Raw genomic sequence first — 21,647 nt, 5'->3', positions numbered from 1 at the left:
TGGTCCGATCCCGTTCGAAATTTTGGGACAACAGCGACATCAGTCAGGCAAAACCGTCGATTGAATATGATGTGGTCTATTTCGTTGTGGAATCGTCCACCGGGAGACTCCCATGTCCATCGTTTAGATTCTGCCTTCTGGAACTTTGAGTTACCATGGATGGTCTTGGTCGACATGATGAACTCTGACAGTCTCTCACCCTGTTCGTTCCATTCTAGGCCATGGGTCCCGATGTGAAGTTCTTCAGCTGATCTTCTCGGTCCTATCTTGGCATTAAAATCACCCACAATGATCTTGTAGAAGGTGTGGTCTTCTTTATAGAACTTCTCTAGCTCCATGTAGAACTTCTCGATTTCTCTTTCATCATAATGAGATGTTGGTGCGTAGACAACGAAGATAGAAACTGCAGGCAGTGAGCCACATCTATTCAAATGTAAACGTCCGATTCGGGTTGTTAGGCATTCGAATGAATCAATGCTCTTGGCCAAGTTTGTGTTGACAAGGACACCGACGCCTCCAACACCTCTTTTATCGCATGTTCCGAGGAACAATTCTTCTCCAGTGTCGAAAACGGCATGGTGAGATTGTGATATATTGATTATAATTTGTGTCCCTCTTATTCTCATGTCTTATCTAATGTACTAGAATTTCCCTGATGTGTGTATGTATGACTGAAGGGTTTATTTATTCTTTTGTGAAAACAACTCTTGTTTTCATTACCTTTTTGTATTGATTTATATATCTTTTGTTCCTCCTTTAATTTTTATTATTTTCCATTGGATTTCATTTGTTGTTTTGGAGTGTTTTGCTGATAAAAGTCTTTTTTTCTTTTGCCTTGAATTTCTTTTTTGGTGCTGTTTTGCAGTGCCTCGAGTGTTCCGATTACTTGTGTATTCATTCTTGTTCATCTTCCAAAACAAGGCCCTCCCGTTGATCGTTGATTTGCTCGAGCGGGCCCAGTAACGTCTCCATTGGAGACTTTGGTGTTACTGTGTTTGGCATATCAAATACTCTCGGTAGCTTGCCGGGCTCTCCGAGAGGGGCGGAGGAATCGAACTCGGGTCGGCCATGTTGGCCGCTTGTAAGGTGAACGCCCTACCGCTGTGCTATCGCTCCAGCCCACCAAAACAAGAATTATTTATTTCTTTGATTTCCTCTTTGATTCAAGGGTTTCTTAACAATATGTTAAGTCTCCAAATGTTCAAGTTGTCCAGCTTTCTTTTTTTGGTAGACTATACTGTTAAAACATGTCTGAAAAGAGACTTTCACCTGTTTTATGTTCCAACTTGTAGTCTACCCTAGATAAAGTTCTGCGTGCACAGAATAATAACGTCTATTTGGTTTTTGCCAGTGTGGAGAGCTTTATACATGTCTATTAATCCCTGCTCTTCCGGTTCTGCATTCAGTGCTGTTGTTTTCTTTTGATTTTGTGTCTTGTTGATCAATCCAGTGAGGAGAGTTGGGTATCAAAATCTTCTATTATTGTATTATTGTCAGTGTGTCTTCAGTAATATCAGTAGTAGTTGCTTTAAGGACTTTGCTTTCCCTTAATTTGGTGTGTGTATATATAGACATATATATATTAATTTTTTAGTTGGATATCTGTTAGATAGACCATTACAAAGCTGTTCATAATTGGGTTTCAGTCATACAATGATCCAGCAAACATCCCTCCACCAGGGTATATTTCCCACCACCAATGTCCCCTGTTTTCCTTCCACCATCCCCCAACACCCCATTTCCTACTCCCAACCTCCCTTTATTGGAGGCACTTTCCTTTTTGCTCTCTCTCTCCTTTCCTTTTGTGCATTATGGTTTGTAATACAAGTACTAAAAAGTCATGGTGTTTGTTTAGGGCATTCAGTATTTTTATCCGGATGGTAAAGCTGGAGTAGCTTTTTAACTGGGTGGCAGCTTTAAGGTGTGGATGTGACTGCCAAGGTTTCCAGCAGCACAGGAAGTGAGGTGAAGTAGCCCATCCCAACGCCAAGAAAGCCTGGAGATTTCAGTCACAAAAACCGTATACCTGAGTTTTCAGCATGTCTCAGTGAAGTTCATCCTGAGACTGTGGGTTCAGGGTGAGGGTATGGCAGTGATTTTGGATTGTGGAAGGAAGCAGCTGCAGGGGGTTCTGCTTGGGCAGGCAACAGGCTGACATGTCCCCCTCCGATTTACCCTGGTCTGTTCAGCCATGCACAGGTTGGAGATTAATTGTGGCTTTTGGTCTCTTTCAGGATTTATTTATGTATCTCTGAAATAAGACTTATAAATGAGCTTGTATAGCTGAGCCAGAGGTGGTTTGTGGGTGTGGCTCCCACGTACTTTTGGCATTTAATTTTTTGGTAAATTTGGTCCTTAGTTGTTGGGGTCAGCCAAAGGCACAGCGGCGATTTTAGGGTATCAGGAAATCTGAAGGCACCATCAGACTTCTGATGCACTCACTCCATAGATACAGGTTGATTTGCTGGCTTCACCGTACCCCCTATATAGATGTATTGATAACAAATTAATGCTAATTCCTCTATTTTATGTTCATTTTTTTGTTGTTGTTTATTTGGGCGCCACATCTGGTGGTAGTCAGGGCTTAACTCCTGGCACTTTGCTCAGGGAATCACTCATGGCTCAGAATGAGATGGTATGGAGCACCTAGGATCAAAATTGAGCTGGCCACATGCAAGGCAAGTGACCTACCCTTGTACTTCTTCAGTCCCTACGTACTTTCATTCCCTACGTACTTAAGGCTGAGCTGCATTATGTCTGAGACTAGTATGGCAATTCTTATTTATTTTAGGCTACCATTTGATTGTTCTCCAGACTTGTATTCTGAACCTGTGTATATCAGCCAAAGATTGTGTTTTGTTCTATCCAGCTATGTCAGTTCTGTGTCAGTTAATTCTGTGTCAGTTAATTAGGGAGTTCAGTCAATTGACAATTAGAATAATTATTGACATAAAGAGATTTATTGTAATTTGTCTATGAGAATTTTGGGTAGTTTTGTTTGATTACAGTGATTTTGTAGTTTGGCTTTGCTTTCTTTAGTTTCCCCTTATTTTCTCCACTTGCAATTTTTTAATTTTTTTAATTTATTTTTTAAATTGAATCACAGAAAGATACACACTATGTCTGAACAATAATACATTTACAAAGCTGTTAATGATTCAATTTCAGTTATGTCATGCTCCAACACTCAACTCATCCCTTCAACAGTGTATGTTTATGTCCACCAGTGTTCCCAGTCTCCCTCCACCCCTTTTCCTCCCCCTGTCTCTATGGCAAGTACTTTTCTTCTCTCTCTCTCTCTCTCTCTCTCTCTCTCTCTCTCTCTCTCTCTCTCTCTTTCTTCCTCCCTCTCTCCCTCTCCCCCACCCCTCTTTCTCTGACTTTTTCCTTTTGGACATTCTGGTTTGCAATACAGATACTGAAAGGTTATCGTGTATATTCCTTTATGTGCTTTCAACACATGGTTTTTGTCCAGAGTAAACATTTCCAACTATTATTGTCATTCTGGTCCCTTCTCTATCCTAACTAACTTCCACCCCCGACACACTTCTGGTAGCTTCCAACCATTGACTAGTCCTCCTCGTCTCTGTTTTCCCTGGTCTTGGATATTAGTCCCATGCCACTTTTTTTTAATATCCCACAAATGAATGCAGTGATTCTATATCTGCCCTCTGTATATGTCCCTTTCCTTGTGACTCATTTCACTCCATGTCCATTTATAAACAAATTTCATGATTTCATTTTTCTAACAGCTACATAGTACTCCATTGTGTAAATATACCATTATATTTTTTTTTTATCTAGTCATCTGTTCTCAGGCACTCAGGTTGTTTCCAGATTCTAGCTATTGTGAATATCCATTTGAACTTTGATATCAATCCATTCTTTTATGAAGTTATCAGCTTCCGTCTTCATATTTTTGCTTTGAAGTTACCATATCATTTACATCTAAAGTCTAAGCTTGCATTTCCCTTTAAATTTAAGGTCATTGCCTCGAGCTCATTATGGGCAAGATCACTTTAATACCCTCCTTTTCCCTATTTTTGTTGTTTTATGTATCTTTTGTTTCATGGATTCTTATCTTTCATAGAAATCATTGAGTTTTTTACAGAGCTAGTTAGAGTTAGTGGATGGCTTTTGTTGCTGTTTTTCATGTTTTTCATTCCTTTAAGTCTGAGTGCCAATTTGGCAAGATGCAGTATTTCTCTCCCCTCTTTTATTTTCCTGTTTGTGGGGAGGGCTCATCCCAAGTGATGTTTGTGACCAAGAACCTTCTCTGGCAATTATCAACCAGCCAGACTTGTATTTTAATATTGGGGCCCAAGGATGCTCAGCCCTCTGATGTCAGGGATCACAAGGGCCACACTGGCAGTGCTTGAGGGCCTCCAGGGCTACTTCTGACATTGTTCAGGAAACCATGTGTTTCCAGGGATCGAACATATTGCATGTACCCTAACCTCTATGCTACCTCCTCTGATTTTGGAGATTCATTTTGGATGTATCATACCATTTTCTTCTGGCTTGTCAGTTCTTTTGTGAGCTACAATATGAATTCTATGAGATTCCCTTTATATGTGTGTTGTTATTTTTCTCTCCCTCCTTTTAAGAGGCTAGTCTGCTCTTTGGATCTTGCCATGTGAATTACATTTTGTCTTGATATTTTGAGGGGCATTGTTTTGTTTGGAACTCTTTGTGCTACCTAGATTTATATTAAACATAAATCTTGCGATTCAGATTAGAGAAATTTTCAGCTGTTTCTTCCACCTACAATTCTTCCCCTGTCTTTCCTCTTTTCCAATGCGGATGTATTTTCCTCTCAGTGCTGTCCGATTTTTAAATCTCAGTTAAACATTTTTCCCCCTTTTGAAGCAGAATAGTGTAATGGAAGTGTGATGGACCCATAAGAATTCTTTTTTCTTTTACCTTTTTTTTCTTTTGTATCTTTAACCTCAAAGTCACTGGTTCACAGTTTGCCTTCTTCCATCCTGCTGCCATGTCTCTATTGTGTCTGAGCAATAGTGTTTTTTTTTTTGTTTGTTTGTTGGTTGGTTTTTTATTTTCCTTTTTGGGTCACACCCGGCAATGCACAGGGTTTACTACTGGCTCATGCACTCAGGAATTACTCCTGGTGGTGCTCAGGGGGGGCTATATGAGATTCTGGGAATCAAACCTGGGTCGACCATGTGCACGGCAAATGCCCTACCTGCTGTGCTATTGCGCCAGCCCCTGTTTGTTTTCTAAAAAAAAATCAAAACCCTCAGCTACTGTCCTCTTTAGCTCACTCCTTCATGATAGTTCCAGTCATCATTAGAGAGTTTTCATTCTCTCAAAATTTCTCCAAGCTTATTGATAGTAGTCTCTTCCATTAATTTCTTTATTTCATTGAATACTGATACAGTTGATGCTTTGGGGTTTAGAAAGATCTATAGGGAAAACCTGGAACTTTTGTTCCTATTTGTTTCCATCCATTGATATGGCTGAATTGCTCTGTTCATTCATTAATCATACCTGATTCTGTGCGAGGGCTTGGATAGAGATCTGAGCACAGCTGGTCTGAGCATTGATTAGATGCTCCTGTTCTCTAGATCCAGTCAGTGCCTAAGATGCTTATACTATATGTATCTGGATGACTACTGGAGACTTATGATCCCAGGTGACTTGTATCAGTTATAACACACTGTGAAATTTGCAGTTGTATACCTGTATTCTTAAACTGGGGCTGGAGAGATAGCACAGAGGGTAGGGCTTTTGCCTTGCACTCGCCAACCCGGGTTTGAGTCCTCCATCCCTCTTGGAGAGCCCAGCAAGCTACTGAGAGTATCCTGCCCGCACGGCAAAGCCTGACACTCTCCCTGTGGCATATTCAGTATACCAAAAACAGTAACAAGAAGTCTCACAATGGAGACGTTACTGGTGCCTGCTCGAGCAAATCGATGAACAACAGGAGGACAGTGCTACAGTGCCATTCTTAAGATGGGCCGAGACGTTTGTTTCACTGACCCCTAAATAAGGTACAGCAGCATCTGGGGTATCATGTTCATGCATATCTAGTAGCTCCTGTAACACCAACTAGCTGTGGAATTGATTAACTTATTTGTATTTGTTGATGCCTGGAAGTCTGCATTTTATTTTTATTGTTTTCTCTATGGTTTTTTTGTTAGGTTTGATTTGGGGTTTGGGTTGTTTGTTAATAAATACATTTTCTTAAATCTTACAGGTATACATTTTGAATTTTTATTCTATTATGTGTTCAGATTTCTTACTGCTATTTTTATTGTTAAAAATATAGAAATATATTCATAACTTTTCCAAAACCAAATATGCATTCATATTTAAAAATAAGATTAATTACGGAAACTCTTTTGCATAGTGGGACTTGTTTCAATCTCTTTCCCTGTCGTTATATTATTGAGTGCTTGAAATAGGGTAAGCCAAAGGTCAAATCCTCTTGTATAAACTTTCTATTAGCTCCCATTTTTTGTCTCGGGACAAAATTTTACTCTCCTACAACTTATATCTCTATATAACTAAAACTTTCCATAAGTAAACTGCTTGATTCTGCTTTGCTCAGTGAGAGTGTAAAGGTTCCATCATTCATATTACAAACTATTTGTTTATTTAGTTATCTCCTTTTATGATCATTGGAGAAGTTGTACTTACAATTATTGTGAGAACTGGGGAGATTGTTGAGGGGTCAGGTTGCTTGCAAAAGAACTTGAGTTTGATCTTTAGCACTGCATAGTCCTCTGAGTATTGCCAATGATTGACCTGGATGGCCCCTGAGCATCACTTGTGAGCTAGTCCGAGAACATGGGCCTAATGGCCCTAGCACCACTCTGACAGTATAGTGGCACATTACCAGGCCCTAGTTTTGAACTGTCCGAGGGAGCAGTGGCTCCCAGGCGCCCTGAACACTTCTTGGGTGTCCCACTCCCCTAAATAATAATTCTGTGTCATTTTATTGTGTTCTGTATAAGAAGGAGGAAAAAACAAATGCATACATCAATCTTATATCTTTAAACGGTCTCCTTTTAAATTTCATGCATGCATTTTATTTTGTAGTAGAGAGGATCTAAGTTGGCACCTGTCAGATGCAGTATTGTCAAAACAAACACTGTCCTCCCATTATTCATCGATTTGCTCCAGCGGGCCCAGTAACGTCTCCATTTTTTTTTTTTTTGAGACTTGTTGTTACTGTGTTTGGCATATTGAATACGTCATGGGGAGCTTGCCAGGCTTTGCCAAGCGGGCGAGATACTGTCGATAGCTTGCCAGGCTCTCCGAGAGGGGCAGAGGAATTGAACCTGGCTCAGCTGGGCTGGCAGCGCACAAGGCAATCGCCCTACCACTGTGCTGTCACTCCAGCAGTATATGTACTCTATTATTGAGTCATGTTCCTGATCCTCTTAGAGATTATTTTTACAACTGCAAAATAGAACCTGAGCAGTTATAGAAATAAAACCATTTAATTCTTGCAACAAATACCTATTTCAGGCTACTTTGGACCCCAGATCATAAATATACTTGATTAGTAATTCACATACATGCATTAGCTTGCATTTTAGATACACTGTCACATAGATGCATACAGTGATGGTTATATCACTTTTATTTGTTTATTTTGGTGAGTTGTTTCCCAGTCATTGCTTATGGGACTAAGGTTTCACTCCCAGTGATAATCCACAACTGAGGTCAGGTCATTGAATTTACCAGAATTCAATGTTCGGCCTGTGGTGCAGGGGGATCATCAGTACCGCACCTGGTGCTGCTGAGGGTAGGAGCTTTCAGTTCCAGGGATGAACTTGGTTCTTGTACATATAAACCATGTACCCCTGTTCCCTATGCTATCTCTCTTGCTTTATATCATGTTTAAGCACTTATTTTTCATGGGAAGGGTCAAGCACTGTTGAATTTCTTTAAGTAAACTGGCATTACCAAAAATAATTTTATTTTAATGATCAGTTTTAGAGAAAATAATTGAATTTCAGTTATTTTATTTAATAAGCTATTTAACATTGGAGGTATTTAGTCACTTTCAACCTGTTTCGTAGTGTGTTGTTAGTTTAACAATATTTCTTTTCAGATGATAAAGATTAAATATCAAGTAATAACTATCAAACATTTGGTATAAAATCTAGGCAATTGTAAGTAGAAACAGTATAAAAAGCATTTTGCTGTATTTTCTACTGTTTTCATATTTTCAGTATTTTCCCAGTATTCATGGTCACAGTCCTCCCGTTGTTCATCAATTTGCTCGAGCGGGCCCAGTAACGTCTCCATCATGAGACTTGTTGTTACTGTGTTTGGCATATCGAGTACGTCACGGGTAGCTTGCCAGGCTCTGCCGTGGGGGCGAGATACTCTCGGTAGCTTGCCGGGCTCTCCGAGAGGGGTGGAGGAATCGAACTCGGGTCGGCCATCTTGGCCGCTTGTAAGGCAAACGCCCTACCGCTGTGCTACCGCTCCAGCCCAGTATTACTTTAAATAAATTCCACAATTAACCACTCTTAAAATCCTGATGTTGCCTAGAAAATAATTATCCAGTCTATTAACAAAATTGTTCTGTTATTTGCTCTGAATAGTATTAAATATAAATAAAATCTAAGGCCTAATTTTTAGTTGGTCATTCAGACAACATTACAACAAAACTTAAGAATGTTTTGTTAAGTTTTTAGGTTAATGCACATAAATTTATTATTTTTTAAAAATGTAAAACTAGGTGTACATGTTCTAGTGGTAAGTGAGTCACTGGGTTTGATAGAAAGAACTTGTTTTCTGTGTAGAGAGATAGTACTGGGCGTAAGGAGTTTGGTTTGCATGCTGCAGGCCCTAGTTAGATTCACAGCACTGCATGTGGTCCCCTAACCAGGAATGATCCCTGAGCACACATTCAAGAGTTAGCTCTAAATGGAGCCTTGTTTGAACAGATCTCTTCTGCCTCCATATAAAAGAGAACTTAAATCTTGAAGAACTTCAGAAAAAAAGTTATTTCGTTTTTACTCTTTATTTTGTATGCATTAAAATTCAAAGGTAAATGTTTTATAACTGCCTTAACATTTTATGAACATGTCTAATGATAAAATGAGTTATATTCCTGCTGCTTTAGCAATTGATTATGAGCTTCCACTTGTTACAAAATCATTTTCTTTTATTATAAAATCTCATGAAAGACCAAGTTTAAGGAAGAGCTGCACTAGCTAATGACTTAGCATAAAGTTTTCTAAACATATTTCAGATTTAACTTTGTTTCTTAAAATTGCTCTGCATTCTTTTGAATACCAAGGAAATCTACATGTATAAAAGATGGTACCACCATAGGTTATGAATTTAATTTAATCCATAAAAATCTTTATTTTTTGATGAAAATGTCTTACAAGTGTGAAATGCTTGTTTTATTATGGCATAACTTGATATCTGGAAAATCTTTATTTTTAGGAATCACAGCGCATTGATAACAGGTGTGGTCCCAGGGGATTATGATGGGGATTCACAAATGGATGTCCTTCTGACGTATCTTCCTAAAAATCATGCCAGCAGTGAATTGGGAGCTGTTATCTTCTGGGGACAAAATCAAACACTAGGTGAATTTGTTTTTAAGAGTTTTAATATTTATCATTGGATATTAGAAATAAAATACACCTCTTTGAAAAGAAATACAGTAGCAGTGTTATGAAATAAGTTTAAAAATATACTGTTATAAGAAATTAATTTGCAGTGTAAGGGCTTGGTGCATGAAGTACAGCCAGGAAAACCCGTTCAACACCTGGTGCTGGGAAAACTGGGTAGCCACTTTGGAAAATATTGACACTGATAGTGGGATTGGTGCTGCAATATTATATTCCTAAAAATGAAATGATACTCTATCATACTATATATACAAAGGTTAGTTCAAAATGGGTTCAAGATCTGGATAACTAAGCTAGTTACTAAAAGATGCATCAAGAACAATAAAGTCTCCCAGATCTTTACCTTGGAGGAGCCTCTGATCTCACTGGCAAAGAAAGCAAAAGCAGAAATAAGCAAACTGGACTATATCAAACTAAAAAGCTACTTCACTGCAAAGAAAATGAAGCCTAAAATGAAAAGATACTCCACTTATTGGAAGAAAATATTTTCACAACATATGTCAAAGTACTAACATACAAGATATATAAAACATTCTGAAGGTTCAACCAACCTCATCATATAATGAGAGAAGATAAATAAATAATTTCTCAAAAAAAAGCATAAAAATAAACAGTAGTCATCTGAAACGAATGCTTACATCGCTGATTATCAGGGAAATGAAAATCTAAACAACAATAAGAAATCACTTCAATACAAACAAGAGTAAATCCAGATCCAAAAGTCTGTAAATATGTTCTGGTGGAGTTGTAATGAAAAAGGAACTCTCATTTACTACTGGCAAAATGCTGCTTAGTTTAGCCTCTTTTGAAAGTAGATGAAAGAGTTCTCAAAATAGTACAAGTAGAACTTCCATATCACCTACCAGCTCTACTCTAGGCCATTGACTGCCGAAGCACAAAAAGTTATCTCAAAAGACATGTATACCTATGTTCATCATGGCACTGGTTATAATAGCCAAGATCTATAAAGAACCCAAGTGCCTAACAATGGATGAATGGAAATTATGATATATTAGCTGTAAGAAGAGATGGAACTTTTTTTTTCAAGTTTGCTGCAACTTCATTGGAATTAGAGGAAGTCATGCTAAGAAAATTTAATCAGAAAGAAAAAGGGATATATCAGATCATCATACTCATATGTAGAATGTAGAGAAACAAAGCAAGGGATTAGACATCCCCAGTGGATATTAACCCTGAGATATGTGATTCTCAGGTCAGACCTTAGCCCTGAGAATTGTGGTCTGTCATTCTTGTCCAGGAATGACAAGTAGGGTGAGGAGGGATTAGAAGGGACTTTGAGAATAGGAGAGGGATCTTGATACTCTTATGGTGGGCATGTAGTAGCACTTGTGTGAGTAGAAATAATAATATTGGTACCATAGTAAAAAATGATAAATACTAGTGTAGTTCTGGAGGGCTAGAGAGATAGTATAGTGCTTAAAGCTCATACTTATATACAGTCTGTCCCCTGGTTGAGGCATAAATCTTCAACCTGAGTATTGATTCACTAGCTTGGTTGATTGAGCATTGCCAGTAAAGAGTGCCTGGCCCTATGAACACAGTTTGGGAGCCCCCCCCCTCCCCCCCGCCAATGTAGTTTTTGAGTTCAGTAATTGTAAATTATTCTAATTTTTATTTTCTGATTTTTTCCCCTTTTTCTCTCAGAATCAAACTATAGTCAATGCCAGAAAACATTATTTACTCTTGCTAGCTAAAGGAAACAGAGAAATTTAGGAGTCTTTAATGGCTTACAGAATTTTGGAGTTACAGAAGACTAACTCTAGGTTCAATTTCAGGAATAATTTTAAAAATGCTACTGTTTGGAGTTCATGCCACTTCAGTCAGTTTAATCAATGCTAAATAAATAGCAGTACTCCTACGTTTTAAAAAATGGTGCTTTTTATTATCAGAAAGTGATGCAAGTACTGCCAAAAGCACAAAAATTTATCTCAGAAGAGATGTATACCTATGTTCATCATGGCACTGGTTATAATAGCCAAGATCTACCTGCTGTGATTTTCACAAATAGGTTGCCCTGCACAGTGCCTCTTGATATTTACAAACTCAATCAGTGATCAAACACTCAGACAGAAATCGCAGAAGCAAAGCTTTTTTACCTTCTGACTTCCATTACACACTCTGTAGCTGATTGGCCAGGGTTACATTTTATTCAGAATTTCAAAAACAAAAATATATGAGAAATGTTACTGCATGGATTCTAATCATCCCAGTAATGAAAAAGGTTAGATGAGAGTTTGAAAGTCAGTCTCTATATCCATCCACAAATCTTCATGTTTTATCTTAGAAGCTAAATAACTATATCCAAGTATACTGAGCCAAATGTAGAATGGAGGTAGTTCTGTTTTCTGCTAACATTTGGAGATATAAACAGTAATATCTAAGGAGGAGAACTATGTAAAAAGAACTGCTTTAATATAGAATAGACATTTTAAAGTTGGGTAGTTTTGCCTATAATTGCTTTTATGCACCAGAACTCTAATTGTCAACAACTTCAGTGCTAAATTATATATAAAGAGGATTCACCTAAGAGAATTTTTTTCACTGAAACCTTTTAAGGAAGTTTATGTAATACTGGTCTTTACTTCAAAACAAATTCCTATTATTTTATCATCACAAACTTGATGTGCATTTAGGTTAGATTTATAGTGTCTTATTAATGATTAGGCGTACTTAAAGATAATTCTGAAAAAGAAGTAAAAGAATATTTACACTAAATATAAATGTCAAAAAATGCAATGATATATCCATTTGTTTAATTTTTTTTTTACAGACCCTAACAATATGACCACACTAAATAGAACTTTTAAAGATGAACCACTAATTATGGAGTAAGTATATGATTGCTGGTGGTTTTTTTTTTAATGTTAGAAACTATCTTGCTAAGAAGATTTAACTGGAAATTTTTCTCTTATTTCTTGTTTTTAATAATTATTCCTTATTATTATTTTCTCACAATAGACCCATGCATCAAGGTAGACTTATCCAAATTTCTGTCAGGAATTTTGATAATAACTGCATTCTGTTTTCAATGCTGCCTTTTATATAATTATTTCTCAGTAGGTCAGTGGCCATTACTAGAACTGTGAATCTATGTATAAATGTTTTTTGTAGTTATTTATTTTTTCAGTAGCCAGTATGAATTTTTTATGTAGTAAGGATTATTTTTGAATTATTTCTCATAAACCCATCAAAGTAAATTCATTAGGTCATGATTCTGAAATGAGTACTTCCTCAAAAGGGGTAGACTAGGTTTGTACAGAGAACCCTGAAATCTCACAACACAACTTTATTTCTTGCTTACACATGTACAGTAATAGATTTTTCTCTATACAACTACTTTGAGAGTAAGATCGTGTTCTGGGACCATCTATCATATCTTCTTATATATATCTTCTTCTCATTACTTTCGCAAATTTAAAGATGTCAGAAAGATCCTGAGAGAGAAAGTAAATATTTCAGCTAGGAAATTATTTACTGACATTTATTGATTGCTGCATATATTGACAAACATTGTAATTTTTAAATTTTGCAAAAGCAGAGGTTATTTTTTTTTCTTAATTTTTTTTTCCTTAAATTTTTAATAGTGAAACACCATGAGGTACAGTTGTAGACTTACAAATTTTTGTGCTTGGGTTTCAGTTATACACAGAGGTTATTTTTAAAGCTAAATAAAAAGTGAAAAATCTTATAAATGATCTAATATTTTTAATGTTTTCTTTTCAGCTTCAATGGTGATTTGATTCCTGATATATTTGGTATCACAAATGCATCTAAGCAACCTCAGGTACTATTGGGAGGGTAAGTAAATAGGATTTTAACCATATAGCTAATTATATGTATTGCTACTTACAAGAACTGTAGACCTGTGTGAACTGAAGGCTTTAATCTTTCCAAGAATAAAACTCATTATAAATCTTTTGTTTAAATACCTTTCCCTTCCTTAGTTTTAAGTGCTTTTTTAAGAATACTTGGTCAACATACTATTTGTGAAACTATTTCTTAAAATAGATTGGATTTGATAGGTAGCTGCTTTCAACATGGAACTGACTTTTAACCATTATGAAACCAGTCCTTTATCCATCTGTCATTTATAGATCCCCCATTTTATTATTGATTAATTAGGTTTTTTAAAAATGGGGATATTTAAATCAGAGGACTAGTTGTAGTCTAATTGGATTTTATAGTTCAGCTATGTCAATTTCTAGTCTTTTACTGATACGCCTTCATTATTTGTTTAATGATTAACTAGTCATTGCCTGAAAATGTAAATATACCTTCTCAAAGCTATGGAAGTGTTTCAAGTATTCTTTACTATTGAGCTATATGTGTCTTAGAACTCACTTATTATGCCACTCTAAATTAAAACTACCTAGAACCTTAACAATTTAAAGAGCTCCATTTTAATTTCTCTAGACTTAGTTAGGGGCTAGAACAATAGCACAGTGGGAAGGACGTTTGCCTTGCACGTGGCCGACCTGAGTTCGATTCCTCCACCCCTCTCGGAGAGCCCGGCAAGCTACTAAGAGTATCTTGTCCAAATGGCAAAGCAAGCTCCCCATGGTGTATTCAATATGCCAAAAACAGTAACAGCAAGTCTCACAAGTTACTGGTGCCAACTCGAGCAAATCGATGAACAATGGGAGAACAGTGCTACAGTGCTACAGACTTAGTAACAAGTATTCATGATATATTTTTCATGCAAGAGTTCAGTGTGGTTAATTTTCTCTGTATCTTAAATACTAGATGATCTTTCTTGTGTGATATATAAACAAAGGGATTAGACAATTCACAATGCAAACAAACCATGAGCTATGACTACTAGAGCTGGTAACTGAGGAGGCTATGGAAGATGAAGGGGCAGTGAGATAATTAGTGTAGGGATCTTGAAACACTGATGGAAGGATTGGTGTGGTAGTTCCGCAACTATATAACAAAGTCATTAATCTTGTTTTAAGCTATGATACCTCAATTAAAACATTTAAACTTTTATTTTTTCTGTATTTGGTAAGGCAAAACTTTAGGTCATGGGTAATCATCACCTTTAACTTGTTGTTTGTTTGTTTGTTGGGGTGGGGGCCACACCCAATTGTTCTCAGTACCTACTCCTGGCTCTGCTCTTTGGGATCAATCCTGGTGGGTTCAAGGTACTATATAGGATGCTGGGTCACAGCATGCAAAGCAAGAGCCTTACCCACAGTACTGTCACTCCAAACCTGACACATTTATTTTTGTCATTGACCAACAAATGCAGAAAGTTGTATAAATTCTGAGGGCAGCCAGGGGATGGCCCTGATGGCTCTTCCCCCTGGTTGCCCAGGTTCTAGGGGACCTGGGCCGCGCCCCCTCCCCGCCAGCCAGAACAGACTGGGCCAAGGGGCAGAAGGCAGAGGAGATGAGGGCCAAGCCGGTTGATTGATCAGATGCCTTATTCCTTTCTACTCACGCACCTGCCTCAGTCTCTCTGAGCTTCCCATTCTAGTTTCACACCTCCCTCATTCCAGTCTCCTTCCATCTCTCTGCTCCATCTCACAGCCTGGGCTCTCTCTCTCCACGTGCTTGCTCCTATATTATTCTTCTCCATTTTTCTCTCTCTGTCCCCCTTGCTAGCCTCTCCACTGTTCATTATGCCACCTTGCTCTCTTTCCTCACTCCAGGTCTCTTGCCTCTCCAACTCTCCAGCATTCTGTGCTGACACTGCACCCTGTCTGGTAGCCAAATCAACATAAGAAAGCCCTTCCTGAGGGCCCACCAAGTTCAAAGGGAACACCACCTAAGAACTATTCCAAATCCCTTCCTGACTACCTCAGGCAAAATACCTCTTAATGTGTTTTTCTCCTTTCCTCAGTCCAGTAACTCTATCAACATCTTAATACTAGTTATTTTTGTATGGACACAGTAAAAAATAACATTGAGACTTATAGGGCAGCTCTCCTGGAAACATCTTGGTAAGACCCGAACACCTGAAGAATCTGCCATCAGTACTCATCAATATACTGCAGCTCTTCACACACTACCTGTCTGAATGCAAGGTTCCATCCCAATGGAAAACCAGTCTTGACTGTACTACTGTGCAAGAAAGGAGACATCCAGGACATTGGCAACTATTGCCCAATCTGCCTGTTGTCTGTCATCTACAAGCTGTTCACTTGAGTCATCCTGAATAAGATTGGCAGAACACTAGATGAAGGTCAACCATGCGAGCAAACCAGTGTCCAGTGTCCAACCTCTGGAATTAAATATTTAACTGGATGGTGACTTCTGGTGCCCCAGAGGACAGCCTGGTACAGGGTCTGGAAGGATCTCTGCAAATTGTTCTCTTTTCAGATTTATATATGGGTCTCTGGATCATGGTCAGTTAATGAGCTTATTTGGACCAGAGGCAGTTCATGGGGCACGACTGCCAGACTTCCTGAAGAATAGGGACTTGGGAGGAGGTATCCCATCCCCAAATCCATGTCAATCTGGAAGTTTCAGTCACAAAACCCACATATATAAGTTTGTTAACACATTGATTTCTGGATGAGGCTCATTCTGAGCAGTGGAGTCCAGGCATGAGCATGGCAGAGATTGTGGAATGTGGAGGTTTCCAGCTACCAGGGCTCTGGTTGGGCAAGTGCAAGTCTCACCTGTCCCCCTCTGGAGTGCCCCAGATGACTCAGCCTTACAAAGAGTGTGTGAGCATCTCTGCAACTTGTTCTCTTTTGAGATTTATTTATGAGTCTCTGGATCATGTTTCTATCATGTTTCTAGCACCCTTTATTCCTTTTCCCATAATTGTTGGAAATGTTTCTATCAATTTTCTAGCAACCTTTATTCCTGTTCCCATGATACTTGGAAATCAAATAATTTCCCTCTCTGTTTTCAAGAAGTACTGTATTTTTATGATTAGTTTTTAGAATATGATTCACAGGCACAGAGATGAGTAAATTGTTATATTTAAAAGTAATTCTGAGGAAAAACTCACATATCCTATCTTTTTTTTTCTGTAGATTTTTCAGTAATAATGCAGGTGTTTTGTTACTAGTCACAGTACTGTTGGAAGAGATGTTAATTTTGAATGGTAAAAGTAAAAAGAAAACCTTGCTTTAGAGACATACCACTTCTGTAGAGTTTATGCTTTGCTTTTGCCTGGAAGGAACTGGGTATGAGAGGGGTCTGGGGAAATACAGTTCTCTCTTATTTCTGCCAACCCTGCTAGTTTGTCTCAAGCTAGTCCTACACAGGACTCAGAAATAATACTCAAAGAAATATTTGGAATATCTTTAGTATAATTTAGTCTGACCTATAGAAATTAAAACTTGTGAAACAGCTATTGTTGATCATTCCACAAGTAAAATTTAAAGAACCATTTTTGGATTTTGTAAAGTAAAGTAAAGGCCCTCCCATTGATCATCAATTTGCTCGAGCGGGCCCAGTAACGTCTCCATTGGAGACTTTGTTGTTACTGTGTCTGGCATATCAAATACATCACGGGGAGCTTGCCAGGCTCTGCCGTGCGGGCGAGATACTCTCGGTAGCTTGCCGGGCTCTCGGAGAGGGGCGGAGGAATCGAACTCGGGTCGGCCATGTTGGCTGCGTGCAAGGCAAACGCCCTACCGCTGTGCTATCTAATTTAAAAGAAAACTATTTAGAATATCATTTGACAGTGACATCACTTACTTATTCTGAGTTCTGTATTAGACTTTTCTGATGCTTTTTGTAAAACTAACCTTTAAATCTTATTCTGTCTAAAGACATGTTCACTGTTATTTTTTATGCAATATACATTGATATTTTTAGTTTGCTGGAATAATGCTCTGGTATTTTATAGTTCTCATTAAATTTTACATTTTATTAAAATATAGTTGCTTATAATATTTTAAATAACTGGTTTGTATTCACTATTTTACCTATGCCAGTTTAGAAACAAAGTTAGGGGCTGGGTAACCAGAACAGTTTTAAAAATAAAGTTATGAGCTAGAAAGATAGGTAAGGGCACTTGACTTTCATACAGCTGATCTGGGTTTGATGTCTGACACCACATATGATTCCCCCTGCCCCCATCACAACTATAGGAGTGACCCATGAGCACAGAGCTTGACATAAGCTCTGAACACCACTGGATGTGGCTCCAAAACAAAACAATAAATTAATACAAATTTACAGTAGGAAATTTCTGTCAGTAGCATTACTAGGGTGATATTAACTCAGCAATAATATGATTTAAACAGAAGACAGTTCTCTAGGAAAGTAGGTAGTAAGTAAAATATTTAGGTCATACCAGTTTTATAAATTATAGACAAGCATAAGTATATTATAGGTATACCCTATGAAACATTATATCAAATAGAGTTAAATTTGGCAGCAACTAATTATATGGGAAATTTAATATCTTTTGAGAGCTGAGTGTTCCTATAGAATTGTATTGGAAACCCCATGGTTGTTACCTGATCCATTGCTGACACAGGAATGGGAGATTGCCTTCAAGTAAAACTAGCTTTACCAGTTTTATGAGAGTAAAGTTCAGATGGACTGGTAGTAGGCAAATAATGGTAGTAGGCAAGAGAATCTCATTTAATTGGCACACTGGGCTTTATTTGAGAAGGGAAGGAAGGGTGCTAAATCAGCTGAGGCGCTGGAGATAATTGAAATGTGTTAATGGCCAAAGGCAAGGCTTCAGTCTCTTCTTTATCCTCACTTTATTTTGACTTGAAGTAATGTTTTAATGTGCCACATTACTTAAAAATAACACCTATTCCTAAGTGTTAGAGAAGCATTTGCAGTGATGTGAGATTATTGTTAATGAGCATTTTCTATAAAAGGGATGTGTTAGCATTCAGAATATTGTTTTTAGTACGGGAGAGAAAATATTTGTACCTGTAATTTTAATCAAAGCCAATGTAATGTTGATGTGTTCAGATTTTCTATGACTCATCTTCTGAGTTCAAACTTATTTTTGTGTCAGGCCCAAGTTATTTGACAATGCTAAGCATGTGACAGACAAATATTTTCCCATACACTGTTTGCCTTGTAAAGCAATCACATGAAAAAATTTAATGTAATATTAATGACCTCGAAAGTAGCACTGTAGCACTGTCCTTCTGTTGTTCATTGATTTGCTCGAGCGGGCACCAGTAAGATCTCCATTGTGAGACTTGTTGTTACTGGTTTTGGCATATCGAATACACGACGGGGAAGCTTGCCAGGCTCTGCCATGTGGATGGGATACTTGGGCAGAATACTCACAGTAGCTTGCTTTGAAAGTAACTCTTTATAAAAGTTTTTTATTCATCTTACATTTCTCCATTTTCAGAAACAAATCTTAAATTTAAATGTAGCTAACAACTTTCAGAGCAGTAGGAATAGATCCTAATTTTGTTGTGTTCTTTCATTATATAACCAGTGACTAATTTGTTTAACTCATCCTGTTTTTTGTTGTTGCTGTCGTTGTTGTTGTTTTCTATTTCAATTTGTTTTGTGGCCATACCAACTGTGCTCAGGGTTTACTCCTGGTTCTGCACTTAGGACTCACTCCTAGTAGGCTCCAGTGACAATATCTGGTGCCAGAAATTAAACCTGTGTTGACTGCATACAAGCAAACACCCTACCTACTGTGCTATCTATCCAGCCTTCACCCTGTATTTTTACTATTGATTTAATTTGCACACATATTAAAGAAAATAGTCTTAAGTATTTATCTTATTTAAATAATCATATAGTATTATGTCACTATTATTTAGAAAATGATATTTTTGATGAAATTTATAACATGAAGCCAAAACAATCTTAAGGCAGCTTTTAACTTTGTTTTTTTGTTTTGTTTTGTTTTCTTTTCTTTTTGGGTCATACCCGACAATGCACAGTGGTTACTCCTGCCTCATTCGCGCACAAAAATTACTCTTGGTGGTGCTCGGGGGAAAATATGGGATGCTGGGAAGCAAACCCAGGTCAGCCACATGCAAGGCAAACGCCCTAGCAGCTATGCTATTGCTCTAGCTCCCCAGCTTTTAACTTTGTAATCATCATTAGTATCATCATTTTTATTTTTCATTTTATTTTTTCTTATCAAATATTTATTTTACCTTTTTTAATTCATCACTATGTGACATGAGTACATAATATTTATTTTTAAACGTAGCTTTAAGGCAACTTCTACTTTTTTTAGAATTCACCTATTCGATACCTCCCCTTTATATATAACAGGCTTATGTTAAACATTATTTAAAGGACTGTGAGAACTTAAGAAATGAGAAATTTTCTGTCAGTATAAAAATAGTAGAGACCTGAGAGATAGTAGAGGGGTTAAGGTACATGCTTTGTATATGGTCAGCCTTTTTTCAGCCCTTGGCACTATATGTATGGTTCCCCAGGCATCACCTGAGGTTCGTGAACACTGCAGGGGTCTCCCTAGTAATCCCAGCATTGCAGAGCTGAGCAGAATCTATTCTTGTTCTTACACACATTTAAATGCTGGCCTATCTGGTTGTTAATCACCAAGCAGTGGCCCAGGACTTCCTGAGCACTACTCCTGAGACGTAAAAGAATATGCAGGACAAAACAGCACGTTAGTTTTCAAACTTATCTAAAATAAATTTTGCTGTTGGATATAAATTATTCTCTTATTGTTCCTTTTCAAAATTAAGACATGGAATTATTGAAATTCTTTACCAAATGACTGAAATTGTATATGCTGCATTTCAAGTCATATGCTGTATTTCAGGCACCACAGCTTTTTTTTTTTTATTTCTTCAAGTCCCACCATATGTTTTTTTGATCAGTGAAATAATCTATGCTTTTCTGGCAATTTATCATACTACTTTGTTTTAGATCCTAAAACTGTTGCATACAGTGTATACTGTACATATACACTGTTGTATATGTACTTGAACTTTTGTTTCTAAGTTAAATGATTTAAGATATTCTTCCTCGGACTAGTGAGATAGCTCAGGGGCTTGAGAGCGTGCAGGAGACCTGGTTTAAATCCCAGCACCCATGGTTCTCTGAGAACCACTGGGAGTGACCCTGAACACAGATCTCTATGGCTCAACAAACAAACAAAACCCCAAAATAAAGCAAAAAGAAAACCTAAAAAGGTATTGTTTCAAAATTTATTGACTCTGTTTAAATCATAGTTTTGTATGTAAATTTATAAGAGTCATTCAGAAAGTAGTTTTTATGTAAATTTATAGTGATCTTTAAAAGAATCTGCTTTTTTTATGTTTTGAGAAAAGAGTGAACTTTCACAGTTTCTTTGAGGGAATATCGCTTTGTTTTATTACTGTTTGCTATATCTCTGGTTCCTCCCAGAAGATTTAAATGAAAATATATTAACAGGATTTCTTGTCATATGTGTCTGCAATGATGGAATAAGCATAGGTCTTATACTGAATCCTGTCTTATTATAGAAAGACAGAATTCCAAAGATGAATAAAAGGATATATTTAAAGTCCCATTTATATCTTCAAAAAGTACACTTTTAATAAAATCTTACCTTTGGTTTAATGTTATCAAACTGCATGTATCTTTATTAATTATAGATTAATAGTTAACATTAATCAGTCTCAAAGAATTTTTTAAATACTTGGATACAAAAACTAATTTAAATACCAATTATAATTTATATACCGAATTATGAACATAGTTCTTTGAGGTTGTATGATGATATAGCTACTTAAAATGTTAAAATACAAAAGCAGTTTAATTATGATGAATTTTTATAAAGCAAAATGGAAAACAAGTATATGTGCAGGTAAAGAAGTAAAAAGATATATAATGAAAGAGCTTTTACCTGTGGTCATATGATGCATAGTGGTACATAATTTAATTTTGATGCAGAAGTGGTACAGCTGGTCTCTGTTCACCCATGGTTCCCAGGTTCTTCAGTATTTTCAAGAATGAAAATATTTATTAATAAAAATATTAAATTCCTAGTGAAATAGAAATGTTTACTGGAAAGTAGAAAAGAAACTCCCCAGCAGAGGAGGAGCTTAGTATAGGACTAAGTTAAATATGGCTCACTTT

At 37.2% G+C, this 21,647-nt stretch overlaps 1 protein-coding gene across 1 annotated transcript in view; it reads left to right on the top strand.

The window, feature by feature from the left end:
• The window catches only part of ITFG1 (integrin alpha FG-GAP repeat containing 1), a 226,241-nt gene that overhangs the window by 14,145 nt on the left and 190,449 nt on the right, over positions 1 to 21,647 (top strand). The window contains exons 3-5 of the mRNA XM_056136673.1: positions 9,436 to 9,581; positions 12,418 to 12,475; positions 13,371 to 13,445. Of these exons, the coding sequence (XP_055992648.1) occupies positions 9,436 to 9,581; positions 12,418 to 12,475; positions 13,371 to 13,445 (279 nt within the window). The remainder of the gene's footprint in view (positions 1 to 9,435; positions 9,582 to 12,417; positions 12,476 to 13,370; positions 13,446 to 21,647) is intronic.

The sequence above is a fragment of the Sorex fumeus genome, unplaced genomic scaffold, assembly GCF_029834395.1.
Source record: "Sorex fumeus unplaced genomic scaffold, SorFum_2.1 ptg000122l, whole genome shotgun sequence".
Classification (NCBI taxonomy): domain Eukaryota; kingdom Metazoa; phylum Chordata; class Mammalia; order Eulipotyphla; family Soricidae; genus Sorex; species Sorex fumeus.
Note: the sequence above shows the minus strand (reverse complement) of the source record. Positions and strands in the feature narration are given on the sequence as shown.